Raw genomic sequence first — 13,579 nt, forward strand, 5'->3', positions numbered from 1 at the left:
TCACTTACGCTGCTCAATGATGACCTTCTCCATTCCCTCCTTCAGCTGGTTGGTGTTGCGAAGCCTCTTCACTGCTCCCAACAGTAACCTGTCTTGTTCGCTTAACTTGGCCTTAAGTCGCGCGATTTCATTCTTTAAGGCCTCGTCCTACATTTTGAAATGAGAAGGACCACAATTAAACAATGAAAAGCATCTGCGTGGTGTAATTGATGATAAGGCCAGAAAAGCCCAACGGAGTCTGGGCCCTGTGCAGGCACCTGAATGCCCTGACAGCCCCCAGCACAGGAGCATGTTGGAATGGAGACTCTCCACAGCAGCCTAAGCAGGCGAGCAGCTTCCTCCAGGACCTGCTGCATCGTATTGATGTTTGTAGAAAAGCCTTTGAGCAGCTGCTGATCTAGAACCTGACAAATAGGAAAGAGGTAAGTTTGTGCTGAGTCAGTCGGCCATCTTGCCTCCTCTTCACATCCGTCGCACCTTCACGGGAGACTTGGGGCATTTTTCCACTGCACCAGATGCCATGCTTTTGGTACTTCGAGAAAGATGTATAAATTCGGCGTATCCTTATGCTTCATTAATTAGTTTAGCTGAGCACACCACATGCAACTGTTTTGGTATACCATGAAAGCGAAAGTAGCATACTGAAGTCACGGAGAAGAAAGGAACAGCTCAACAGCCACAACACCTTTTAAAAGAGGAGATATTGTGGTTAAACAGGGTAAATGACGTTGGCAAGTAGCGGCACTTTTTGCAGTCTATGTTTTTTTTGCTAAATATAGTTTTCATTCTTATTTCATTTCACAAACTATTTTCTTTTATTTAGTGTCCGTTTTTTCGTTTCAGTTTTAGTTTACGATAACAGCACTGGGCCCCAGGGTTGCCAACTCACACACATTCCAATTCTTGTCTTATTCCATTATAAACCTAAAATTAACCACATTGAAAGCTTTGGGGTAGTTTAATAATCGATACTTTATTGATCCCCGTGGGGAAATTGTCTTTACGCCTCCCTCAACTTGCCCTTTGTAGAGTAAGCTGGCAGTGAAGGGCAGCCACCCGTAGCGGCGCCCAGGGAGCTGGAGGGTAAGGGCCTTGCTCAAGGACCCACAGACGTGCTGAGGCGTTTGAACCGGCAACCTTGTGATCACAGGCACACAGGCTTAGCCCACTGAGCCACACACTGCCCCTAAATTTGCAAACCCTTTTTTGCAAACATACTTTTACAATTTCACAAATTTAAAATCTCATTCCATCCAGGTGAGCAAAGTTGATAACCCTGAGTCCCAACAAGTCTAGCACGCATGAACGCGTACACTGACGCCGTCAATCAACGCAGAATAAGCCTGTATTTTACCATCAACATTTTCTTAGACACTTATTCAAAGGGAAGCAGGTAGACAAGTTTATGGTTTTAATGATGAGTGTGTTTAGTAGTTAAAAGGACAAAAGCTCTCCGTACCAACACAGAAAACACTTTTGCTAGTTTTGCCTATTCTGGCGTTCCATCATCTAGAATAGCGCCTGTGTGTTTTCTTTTCAGGTGCTCATGCATAGCACTAGTGCCCCTGTAGTATGTCATCACACTCTGCAAGGTGTGCAAACCACCTTTTTGTTTCGTGATAATTTGAACTACTTCCATAATTACGGAGTGATTTTAAAGGATTTATTCATTATAATGAAACATTTTAGAGGTCATAAAGGTAATTTATTTAAAATAATCTTAAAAAACAAATGTGTCAATTTAAATATCGATTTTTACGCATTTTCAGCGTCTACGTCATTGACAACGTTGACTAATCGTAGCAGCCCTAGTATATTCAACAAAATACTTTTTAATTTCTTGTCATGTCATCCAGCTGTTTTTGTTGTATATGTTCTTACAATCGGGGGCGGCATGGTGGTGCAGTGGTTAGTGCTGCTGCCTCACAGCAAGAAGGAAAAGTGAAAGTTAGTGCAGTGGAAAAGTGCCCTTACTGTGGATTTTGAGTCCTGCTTGGACAGAGCCTGGAGACACTCCTGAAGGTGCTGTTCCATCCTGACAATCAACTTCCTTCCCTCAGAAATCTGCTTGCGCAGGGCATTGTGGTCCTCGATGAGGCCAAAGACGTGCCGGCCATTTTTGTTGGCCCAAAGGTGGTGGCCGGGGACGAGCCGGGCTGGTTTTGTGGAGGTGCTGTCTGCAGAACTTCCACTGCTCTGAGACATACGACCTGAACTCCTCCTCACCTCCCCACCGATATCTAAAGCCAGAACAGTCAGCATAAGTTTTTTTACAGCAACACTAAAACTTTCCACTCTAATTTCCATATTTCTTAACCAGTAAAACATTGTTATGTGGATGTTAAAAACTGGTCTACAAAGAGCTATTTTGGGCTCCTTTACTTCTACCAGTGGAAATCAAGCTTTGTGTAACACACCATAAAGGATGTCTGAGGAAACTCTGACAGATGGAAGGTTCAAGTCACCGACATCTTGCGCTGAGGATTCATCTGAAACATAAGCCATGGCTTTAGCAAGTCGGCAGCGGCCCGGCACAGCGAGACGTTATCACGGCTGCTCCGTACCTCCCCCACGGCCGCGGCAGGGGGGCCTCGACTCCGCAGACAGAAGGTAGTTGATGTTGATGGTGGAGGGTGAGGCGTCCTGCTGGGTGGATCCTCTCAGCAACTGCTCCTCCAGCTTCTGCCGTAGGGCGTTGTTGGTGTGAATACTCCTCTCCAGCTGGAGCCGGAGATGCCGGATCTCAGAGAGGAGCTCGTTCAGGTCCAGGCTCCCGGCCCCCGGAGTCGGTGCTTCCTGGGAGGGATCTGACACGGACAGACAGAAAAATACGATCATGTCAATGGCAACCATCTCCAAACTGATTGTTCACCTTCATACTTATTCCTGATTAATAAAATCAAAGTACTATTAAAAAAAAAATGGGGGGGGGGGGGATGCAATTCCTGTTACTGGAAGGTCACTGGTTCAAATCCCACAGTCAGCAGAGTGGTTTCACTGCTGGGCCCTTAAGGTAGGCCCTTAAGGTAGGCCCTTAAGGTAGGCCCTTAAGGTAGGCCCTTGGCTGATTCAGGGACAGTGAGACCCTGCATTCAAAAATAAAAATTTGTTTTGGAAACAAGCGGCTGCTAATTAAGTATTTTCTGTATCATCATATGATAACAGCCAGTTATACGTGTTTCTATGTATAGTTTCATTACACAAGGTAATGAAAGTAAGAAAAAAGTGAAAAGTGAAAATAAAAAGATCTTCATGACAGCTGAAGGCCTGGGGAAAACAACACAGACAAAGCAAACTGTGTATCACTTCAGAACAACAACAATCTCATAGAAAATAAGAGAAAATGACTGTCACACAATTTTTAAACACCTGACATGCAGTTCAGTGAAAGAGCTTTAGCATAAAACCTGGACCCGGGGGAGTGCAGGGTAATGGTATTAATACTACAGGTACCAGTATTAGTAAGCAACAGTAAAAGTTTCCTGCTCACTTTATCTGCTTTCAGCTTGTATTAATAAAATATATTTTGCCAAAAGATGTATTACTGCTTTGTACAGTAAAACTGGAAATACCAACTAATATTGTCTATTTTTGTTTAGTAATATTTATATAAATCAGAAAATATGCTAAACATTATATTACTCAGAAACAAACTAAATTCTTTGAACTTTATATACAAAAACAAATATCCAGTAATTTTCCATCATTCTAACCTCAAACCGAAACATTACCGCATGAACATTTTTAATATTTATTGCCTTTGTCAAAGGGCACTGACTGAGGACAAACTGAATAACCATCAGATTCACTGCTCCTGAGCGGGACAGACACTCAGGTCAGCCAATGAGACACTCAGGTCAGCCGATGAGTGTTTCAGGAGCCATAGAGCCAGATGACGAGACATAAAGAGCCAATGAAATAAAATGTTCTTTTACTTCTTTGGCAAAAAGTTCAGTGTATGTACGAAAAAAATACCTACAGGAACATTAAATATACGATAAAGTTAATAAATATATTGTGTATGGAAATGACTGATTTTGCCAGGAAATAGCAGATGAGCTACACTGTCGTTTAGGTCACTAACAACTGCTGGTTCATGTCTGATAAATAAGTAACATGGACACGTCCCAGAAGTGGCCCTGCCACAGTACCCTCCATAAAAGCGGAAAGGCTGTTCTATTTAAGCTATTTAAGCTTCACAGGTGGCTTAAAGCTCTGCATTTACATTATTTTTTAGCAGAAGCTGTTATGTAGAATGGAGATGGTCAGCCTGTTCCTGGGGACATCAGGGGTTAAGGGCCATGCTCAGGAGCTGCTGGTGACATCACTCTGCTGTCCAGACCCACAGAGCCACTCGCCACCCCGAACCCAGGGAGAAGCTGCACTTGTGACACGCACCACGCTGTCTGTCAGCCGCAGTCCTCGTCTGCTGGCTGACCTGCAGCTCCATGCGCAGTGACTTCAGGAGGTGCTGGCTGTCCGTCAGCTGCTGTCTCTGCACGCTCATCTCTGCCTGTATCCTGTGGTGACAGAGAGGGGACGGGGTTACCATACGGGGTACTGGGAGGGGGGGGGGGCGGTGGCTGGCACGCCCGGCACGTCGGAGGGCACCCGCCTGTGGATCTCGTCGCGGCCGCGCTGAACGGACTCCTGCAGCCGCCGGTTCTCCTCTGCGGTGCCGGTCAGCCGACTCTGTGTGCGGACGTTCTCCCGCCTCTGCTCCTCCAGCTCGCTCCTCAGCACCTCCAGCCTGGCCGTCCTCCTGGCCAGAGACTCCCGCAGCTTCTCGCTCTCCCTCTGCTTGTCTGTCGCAGGACAGGAGTCGCACATTCAGCCCCAAAACTGAGTGTCTGCTGATAAGCTCAAACCCACCAATCAGGTGGTTAACTGCGTTTCTCTGTCTTAATAAATCACGCTTATAAGTCTTAGTATTTATATTCTATTTATTTTACTGTCCTTTACACTATGACCGATGAGAATGAAACTTCAGATAAGTGTATGACATCAAGCATTACCATCTGCTGTGGGACTGACCTCTGGCGGCTGTGCTCAGCTGCTCCTTCAGGGCCTGGTTCTGGCTCCGCAGGAATCGGATCTCGCTCGCCAGCTGGCTCTGCTCCTCAGCCCCATGGATGAAGATATTTGTCGCTGCTGAACATTCAAATAGAAGCCAGCAGAGGCACATTAATGGAGATTAAGTTATGCTGTTTGGAGCAGAGGTCAGGCAGGACTCGGGCCTGCGGCCGGCCCGGGGAGGGACTCGGCCCGTACCTGGGTCTCTCTCAGCCTCGGCCAGCCTGCGCTCCAGCTGGTCCCGGAGCCGGTCATTGGTACGAATCGTCTCCTCGAGCCGTAACCTCAGGGTGCGAACTTCCTGGAGGTGCTCGGCCAGAAGCTCTGCAGGGGGGAGTGCAGGGGTCAGTACTGCGGGGGGGGAGTGCAGGGGTCAGTACTGCAGGGGGGAGTGCAGGGGTCAGTACTGCAGGGGGGAGTGCAGGGGTCAGTACTGCAGGGGGGAGTGCAGGGGTCAGTACTGCGGGGGGGGGAGTGCAGGGGTCAGTACTGCAGGGGGGAGTGCAGGGGTCAGTACTGCAGGGGTCAGTACTGCAGGGGGGAGTGCAGGGGTCAGGAGTGCAGGGGCCAGTACTGCAGGGGCCAGTACTGCAGGGGCCAGTACTGCAGGGGTCAGTACTGCAGGGGGGAGTGCAGGGGCCAGTACTGCAGGGGTCAGTACTGCAGGGGTCAGTACTGCAGGGGTCAGTACTGCAGGGGTCAGTACTGCAGGGGGGAGTGCAGGGGCCAGGAGTGCAGGGGCCAGTACTGCAGGGGTCAGTACTGCAGGGGTCAGTACTGCAGGGGTCAGTACTGCAGGGGGGAGTGCAGGGGTCAGGAGTGCAGGGGTCAGTACTGCAGGGGTCAGTACTGCAGGGGTCAGTACTGCAGGGGGGAGTGCAGGGGTCAGGAGTGCAGGGGTCAGTACTGCAGAGGTCTTGAAAAGGGCTGTAGCGTCCCTCTGGGCCTTGGCTGAAACACGAGGCCTCGACAGCATGCCCCACCTGGACTCATGGCCGCGGCCTGAACCCGGGAAGCATCTGGCTCCGCAGCTCGCTCTGTCACATCAGGGGTCCGCTTCAGGGGACATGGCTCAGGCTGGACCTCATCCTTCTGGGCCAGGATGGAGCAGTGCAGGTCCAGCTCGCTGCGCAGTGTCTCGTTCAGTTGCTCGCTGCTCCTCAGCTGTTCCAGCAGCCGGCTGTTCTCCCTGCGCAGGCCATGCAGATGGGTCTCCAGCTCCACCCCACCTCCTGAGAGACAGGAACCACAGTGTGGTGATGCAGCACTGAACATCAAGTCAATGTCAATTCCAGAACATTCTATCTTCTGGTACATTTGTACAAGTTTTAAAAATGAAGCATCCCTATTATCAAAAACACAAAAAAGGTGAGCAATTGAAATGTATGTGAGGCAGCATTTTGCCCTGATAATATACACACAAGCCTGTCAAGCCCAGAGTAACATTAATAAGCAGAATTTCAGATTTTTCCTTTTTCTTTTTACCTGGTCTGATATGCTTTCTGGATGCTGCAGAAGCAACGTTGTCATGGTGACGCACTGCAGAGTCCACAGCAGATACAGATGCAGTGCTTGTGGCTGCGAGGCCTGTAGCAGAGACCCAGAAGAGACTGAGAATCATCCTGTCTGTGGGCCCCCCCTCAGTGAGCTCGTCCAGACTTCTGCTCATGTAGCATAAACATGCATGTTACAGTGACTATCTACACAACCACACACTTCCTCTGCAAATATAACAGAAATTCCACCATGTACTTTTAAATCGGGTGATAATGCATTTTTTCTGATAGCCAGCCGACAATCTGGAGCTCATTGATCTAAAAGGTAAATACTGGCACTAAATAGTCTCATAAGTATGGCTGATGACCAGTAGTAAATATATAAGTATGTTTTGATCTTTCCTGATTTCTCCATTATTTCTTTCTTTTTTTTTTTTAAACCCCTGTCGTGTCAGGCTGTTTAGCAAGCAGGATGTTAGTCTGGGTGCTATACTGTGCCAACAGTTTTTATTTTTTGCCAAGTGGAGCTTCGGATTAAGCTCCTCTTCTTACTTGAGAAATACTCTTTATTCACCATTTTAGATTATTGCGCCATTAAGCCGCAGCCGACAGGGAAAGTTAACTGAAATAGGAGAAATAAAGAGAGAAAGAGGAGATGGAGAGAAAGAGGAGAGGGAAAAAGAGAGAAAGAAGAGAAGAAAGAAGGAAAAAAAAGGGGGGGGGGGGGGGTCAGATATAGAGAGAAAAACAGGGAGAGAAAAATAATAGATGACAACTTAAGAAAAAGTAGAGCAAAAGGAAAGAGTAACAAAAGGACAGCATCTGCATCTTAGTGCTGGACAGTGTATCATCACACCAGCTGCTGTATCTGACAAACAAGATCCAGGTGCCACACAAGAAGTATACATACAGAGAAACCAAAGGTACCATTATGACAGGGAATACGCTTGTGCCAGTATCTGCTTCTGGAATGAAATACATTAATACCAAAGAGAAAAATACATAAGCAGACCAACAGGAACACGGTCTGGATATCGCCGCACCAGTATCTGCATCTGAGAAGAAAGGAAGGAAGCCACACACACACACACACACACACACACACACACACAGACACAGACATACACCCCCCCCCCGATCTATTTTGCATGCTGTTTGGAGCAGAGGTCTCCCGCCACCGGAAAGCACGAGCCAGGAGCCCCACGGCCACAGGTGGCAGTGCGCCGGTTCCCCCCTGGGGGCCGGCCGTGCAGGCACGGATAGAACCCGGAGCCCGGTCCACCCGCGCACCCCGCAGGGGCCCCGCCAGCCCCGGGGAGACCTGCCCCCCCCCAAGAACCCCCACCCAGGGGACCAGGGGGACACCCTGAGAGCCACCAGGCACACACACCCCTGGCTACCCCGACCCCCCCTCCCCCAAGCCCAGACCCCCCCCAACCCTCCCTCCCCCAAATCCCCACACTACTGCCCCCACACCGCCCCATCATCCACGTGCTCCCCCGTTCCAGGACAAACATGCAGACACACAGAACCACACATACACATACACACACTCAGACACACCAGCCCGTCTTTGAGGTCCGGCAGCAGATGCCCTGGACTTGCCCAGTTGACGGCCCCAGAGGATGTTCCCCACCCCCCCAGATCGCAGGCGAGCGGGCACCCCACCGGAGACCGGCCGCCCCGCCACACCCAGGACCCCCCAACCCATCCGCCCCCCACCCACCTTGATCATTGATGGTGTACATGTCTGTGAACTAAGGTGTCGTTAAAATATGGGGGAGCATACGGGGAAAGGACACCCACCGGCCCCCCCAAGCCCTAAGTGTCTAAGGTGGAGTTAAAATAGAGGGGAAGGGAGCTGCGCAGTCCAGCTGCGGGCTGCAGAAGCAGCCGACCCAGGACCTGCACAGCTCCCCCCGCCCTCCAAAGCCCTATGTGGAGGAGTGGTGTGACGTGGATGTATGTCTAAAATGCAGTTAAAATAATGAGGGGGGGTGAGTGGCTAATCATCCCCCCCCCTTCCCCCTGTGTGGTGTGGTGTGATGTCTTGGTGTGGCGTCTAACGTGTAATTAAGAGATGGGGGGTGAATAGCTGATCACCCTCCATTACCTATGTGTGGTGTAGGTGGATGCAGGCTGGGGGGGGGGCTGTGGGGTAATAGGTGATAGCGCCGCAGGGCAGCGAGCATCAGGCAAGGCGCGCCCGGACACACGGCGCCAACCCCCGGGGGGGCAGCACCGCCCCCCGCCGCAGCACCCCCCCCGCCCCAACCCTAGGAGGTGTCTGGGGCCTCATCTGCGCCGGCGTCACCGACGAGCCGTTCACACAGATACCCACATTCACCAAACACTCACCCGCACCACCCCATCACCGACGTGCTCCCCCATCCCAGGCCATACATGCAGACATACAGAACATGCAGACTCACCAGATACACACACCGACACGCACACACGCACACACACACACACACTCATCTGGAGGCCCGGCAGCAGATGCCCTGGAATTGTCCAGTGGACGACTCAGGAGGATGTTCCCCCACCCCCCAGGTCGCAGGCTAGTGGCCCCCCGCCGAGGGCCGGCTGCACCCCGCAGACACCGACGCCCGCCAGCCAGCACCTGCTGCCCCTGCCATCCCCCAAGTCCCCCAGTCCACCCACCACCCCCCTTGATCATTGGGAATGGACATGTGTGTGAAACTAAGGTGCAGTTAAAATGTGGGGGGACTCAAGTGGGGGATGGATACCCCAGCCAGAGCTGCGGGCCTCCCCCCCCAGCCCCCACAGGCCCTCAATGTCTAAGGTGGAGTTAAAATAGAGGGGAAGGGAGTCGCGCCGTCCAGCTGCGGGCAGCCGAAGCAGCCGACCCAGGACCTGCACAGCTCCCCCCACCCTCCAATGCCCTATGTGAAGGAGTGGTGTGACATGGATGTATGTCTAAAGTGCAGTTAAAATAATAAAGGGGGGGTGAGTGGCTAGTCACCCTCCCCCTTCCCTCTGTGTGATGCAGTGCGATGTAGTGGGTGTGGCGTCTAAAGTGGAATTAAAAGAGTTGGAGGGTGACTAGCTGATCACCCCCCAGTACCTATATGTAGTCTGATGTAGGTGGGTGTGGGCTGGGGGGGGCCGTGGAGGAACGCAGCAGGGTAGCGGGCATCAGGCACGACACGCCCGGATGTGCAGCAACAACCCCCACGGTTGATGAGCCACTCTCACACAGACACCCACATTCACCAGACAGACTGACCTGGGACCTGCACCCTCTGTGACCTGCCCCGGTGATCACCCCCCAGAGGCCAGCATGCCCAGGGGCTGCCAGAGCGATAATTTGTCCATTATTTCAGCTTAACAAGCTAAAAAATATAACATGTTGGACATACGCATTGTCAATTTTGGACATATGCAATTGGGAATTTTCACTAACCTCAGTTTTGGTTTACATGCACAAAAAGACTACACTGAGTTATTGATCAGACTTATTTCTGGTAAATAATACTGGAAAAAAAATCCTAACATAAACACCTGTATTTTTCTATCACTGCCCATGTATCTCTGCAAAATAACACTAACACGATATCCTAAGCACTTAATAAACACCAAGACAGTTCCCATGACACGCAATCAAAAATAAAAGGAAAAAGAAATGACACGTGACAAAGTGATAAATTTCCCCAAGAAGCCACTTAACAGTCGGATATAACAAGACGACCCGAACAAGATACCTGAGCCACTGTCCTTCCACGCCTTTTTCCACCGTCCACGCAAACGACTTTTCTGTATGGCTTTTGCCTCATGTTTGTCCATTTCCTGGTAAAGCTCAGTATAGGGCCGTATAGCTCGCTATTTAACTGTCTGTACATAAGCCTTTCACACACCTGCGACACACCATTCCAACTGAGGGCCACTCTCTCTGCTTTGGGAAGGCTATTAAACTGGATACACCTGATTAATAATTCATAGGTAACTGTACACCTGCCCTATCACTGTCCTTCTTAGTGCTACATATCACTTGATTTTGGGAAGAAAAGGCATTAGTGGAGTACCACTGTCATCATAATTACCCCAACCTATAGGTGGCTTATAAGTCAAGGAAATGGAACCAAAAACAACACATTCATTATTTGTATCCAAATAAATCATCTTATGTGTTCTTTGTTTCTCATCATAAATGACTCACTGGCTCTTTAGGTGATTTTACTTTTCAGTTTTGCTGATACACAGTGACGTGACAGTCAAGCGACAAGACAGCCAGCCTTGGGAAAATGTACCTTGAAGCAAGTGGCTGACACCGTGTGTCTGAAGCGGGATGGAGCCGGAGCCGGAGCCGGAGCCATCGGGAGGCCCATCACCATAGGGAGGCCCATCACCACAGGGCGGCGGCCTGTCACTGGGGGAGCCCCTGGTGGACAGCTCGGGCGCGGAGCTGTGGTGGCTGCTGGGGGAACGGCCTCGCAGCTGACTCTGCAGGTCTTGGATCTGATGCTTTTTCTCATGTAGCTCCCGGGACAGCCTGCGGCACAGATTCAGCGCGTCAGAGGGGGGATCTGCACGGGACGGGGGACGGGGGACTGCCATGAAGACACCAGGGCAATGTCAGAGACACAGGCGACTTCAGGCTTTGGCCACCCTTATAATTTGTCTCATTACTCTGATATTATTATTCTAAATCCTCTTCTTGAGGGCTGAGCCCCCCCAGGGGTCACATCCTAGAATGGCCCCTGGTCAGAGCGATGTTAAATAATTAACACCTGAGCTGACATTTCCTACATTACAGGGCTGATACAGACTATGGAAGAGCAAAGTGCATAATTAGCCAATGTGCAGATGTTTCAGTCCATGCTGGACTTTCATCAGTGAAAAAAGGAGCAGGGCAGGTTGGGTGACTCTGTGTATGAGTTACTATATCGATGCACCTAACTATGACATTCTTCCCATAGTCTGTATCGGCCCTGTAATGTAGGAAATAGAAATACTTTAAATCGAGACTCCATGTCTGTATTCCCTTTGTTCTCTGCATGCCAGTCCTTCCTTGCTGAACTTATGCATACAAGATTAAAATTCTGCTCTGACAAATCATGTTACTGAATCAGGAACTGTTTCTAATGGACCCCACCTAGAATATTGTGTGCAGGTTTGGTCACCATACCTTAAGAAGGACATTGCTGCCTTAGAAAAGGTGCAACGGAAGGCTACGAGAATGATTCCTGGTCTTAGAGGAATGTCTTATGAGGAGTGGTTAGCTGGGCTGAATCTGTTTAGCCTTGAGCAAAGGAGACTAAGGGGGGACATGATCCAGGTCCATAAGATTTTAACGAGTCTGGATGCTGTTCAGCCAAATGGCTACTTTAATATTAGTTTAAATACTAGAACTCGTGGCCATAGGTGGAAATTAGTGGGAGAACATTTTAAACTAAATTTCAGAAAAGACTTCTTTACACAGCGTGTAGTTAGAGTATGGAATAGTCTTCCTGCTAGTGTAGTGGAAGCTAAAACCCTGGGTTCCTTTAAATCAGAGCCAGATAAGATTTTAACAACTCTGAGCTATTAGTTAAGTTCTCCCCAAACAAGCTTGATGGGCCAAATGGCCTCCTCTCGTTTGTAAATTTCTTATGTTCTTATGTTCTAAAGGTATAATTAATGTGTGCTTTCTTATAATTGGTTTAATGTTTCCATCAAGAGTTAAAATGACTCTCCTTTTCATTCATTATGGTCATTAGGTAAGCACAACATTATTCTAGAAAGCCGCTTTGGTTGGACATTTTTACTGACAAGCCTAGACGGCTCATTCGCCAAGATTTACAGAGCAAATAATGTGCCAATAACAACATTAGCACTCTGAGCACCAACCAGATAAGTAATAGCTTTGCTGCACGCTACTACATTTTTCCTACAGTCACTAGATACCAGTAAACTAAAAAATGAGCATCTGGCAAACTGCTAAGACAGACTAAACAAAAGCAGGCAGCACAAGCATGCTCTCACTCCAGCGCCAATCCCAAGACACAAGACTCACAGATCCAGCTGTTCCTTAGTGACTTCTGCTAAGTTCTGGTTCTGCTGCACAAGATATCTCATCTGCTGCTGCAGCTGCTCCCTTTCACCCTCTAACTGTGATCGCAGGGAGCTATCGAAGCCGTCACGTGAGAGACAGGGGGGCTCTCTGCAAGTTCACAGAACCCTTTGAATGGCGCCATAGAAATTGAAATTCCTATTCTAAAAACACTACAAATACAATGTCCAAGAAGGGACAAAAAGCACAACCAGAAAAAAAAACCTGAATGGAACAAACCTGGTGCCCTGCATTTCATATGGGGGTAACACAATATTTGAAGGGGCATGAAAATATACTCTTAACCATGGACTCTTACTTAATGCATTAAATAACAACAAAATACTTTTGTTCATGATTTGAACTTGATTAGTAACCGTGGTCCTAGTAAGTTACTAAGGAACTGTACTGTAAAGTGTTACCCAGCCTGTCTCTCTCTGAAGAGAAACGGTGTGATAAAGTTCTGCTTCAGACACTCTGCACCCTGGAGATCACTGGGTAGCCCAGCACTGGATGCTAGGTGACAAAGTGACAGCTGGTGCCGGGCGCGGTAGCATTTTAAAGTACGGTTACTTAGTAGTAGCTCAGTTACTACTCAAGTACAAACCATGAACAAATATAGTTTCTGGTTAATTAATACATTAAGTAACAGCTAGTTCATGATTAATTATGAGTATAATAGCATATTATTTGTACATCTCAAAAAGTAATGGACCCATATGGATAGTGTTTGCCACCGCATATCATCAATTAATTTAGTTTACGAGTAAATCCAAAAAGTTTCAACCACTTTCAAAACTTAAACTCATTGAACCACTATATTTAAATGGCCTCCCCTCTAGCTATTGATTAAATATAGAACTGTTACAAAATGCAACCACAGGTTTTTTTTAATTCCCCAAAGCACAAAAGCCTGCACCTGTACTTGCACTGCCTGATGTTCATGTTACACATTAAC

At 48.7% G+C, this 13,579-nt stretch overlaps 1 protein-coding gene across 6 annotated transcripts in view; it reads right to left on the bottom strand.

The window, feature by feature from the left end:
- cdk5rap2 (CDK5 regulatory subunit associated protein 2) overlaps positions 1-13,579 on the bottom strand; it is a 42,856-nt gene that overhangs the window by 1,252 nt on the left and 28,025 nt on the right. For 5 of the 6 annotated variants that reach the window (XM_023807900.2, XM_072714536.1, XM_072714535.1 and 2 more), the window contains 13 exons: positions 12,586-12,732; positions 10,841-11,082; positions 6,559-6,660; positions 6,057-6,305; positions 5,272-5,397; positions 5,035-5,151; positions 4,616-4,805; positions 4,399-4,520; positions 2,565-2,807; positions 2,418-2,489; positions 1,975-2,240; positions 258-404; positions 9-147 (listed from right to left, as the gene is read on the bottom strand). In XM_023807900.2, the coding sequence (XP_023663668.2) occupies positions 9-147; positions 258-404; positions 1,975-2,240; positions 2,418-2,489; positions 2,565-2,807; positions 4,399-4,520; positions 4,616-4,805; positions 5,035-5,151; positions 5,272-5,397; positions 6,057-6,305; positions 6,559-6,660; positions 10,841-11,082; positions 12,586-12,732 (2,162 nt within the window). The remainder of the gene's footprint in view (positions 1-8; positions 148-257; positions 405-1,974; positions 2,241-2,417; positions 2,490-2,564; positions 2,808-4,398; positions 4,521-4,615; positions 4,806-5,034; positions 5,152-5,271; positions 5,398-6,056; positions 6,306-6,558; positions 6,661-10,840; positions 11,083-12,585; positions 12,733-13,579) is intronic. The other variant, XM_023807903.2, reaches the window with a different exon arrangement.

This window comes from Paramormyrops kingsleyae, chromosome 7 (genome assembly GCF_048594095.1).
Source record: "Paramormyrops kingsleyae isolate MSU_618 chromosome 7, PKINGS_0.4, whole genome shotgun sequence".
NCBI lineage: Eukaryota > Metazoa > Chordata > Actinopteri > Osteoglossiformes > Mormyridae > Paramormyrops > Paramormyrops kingsleyae.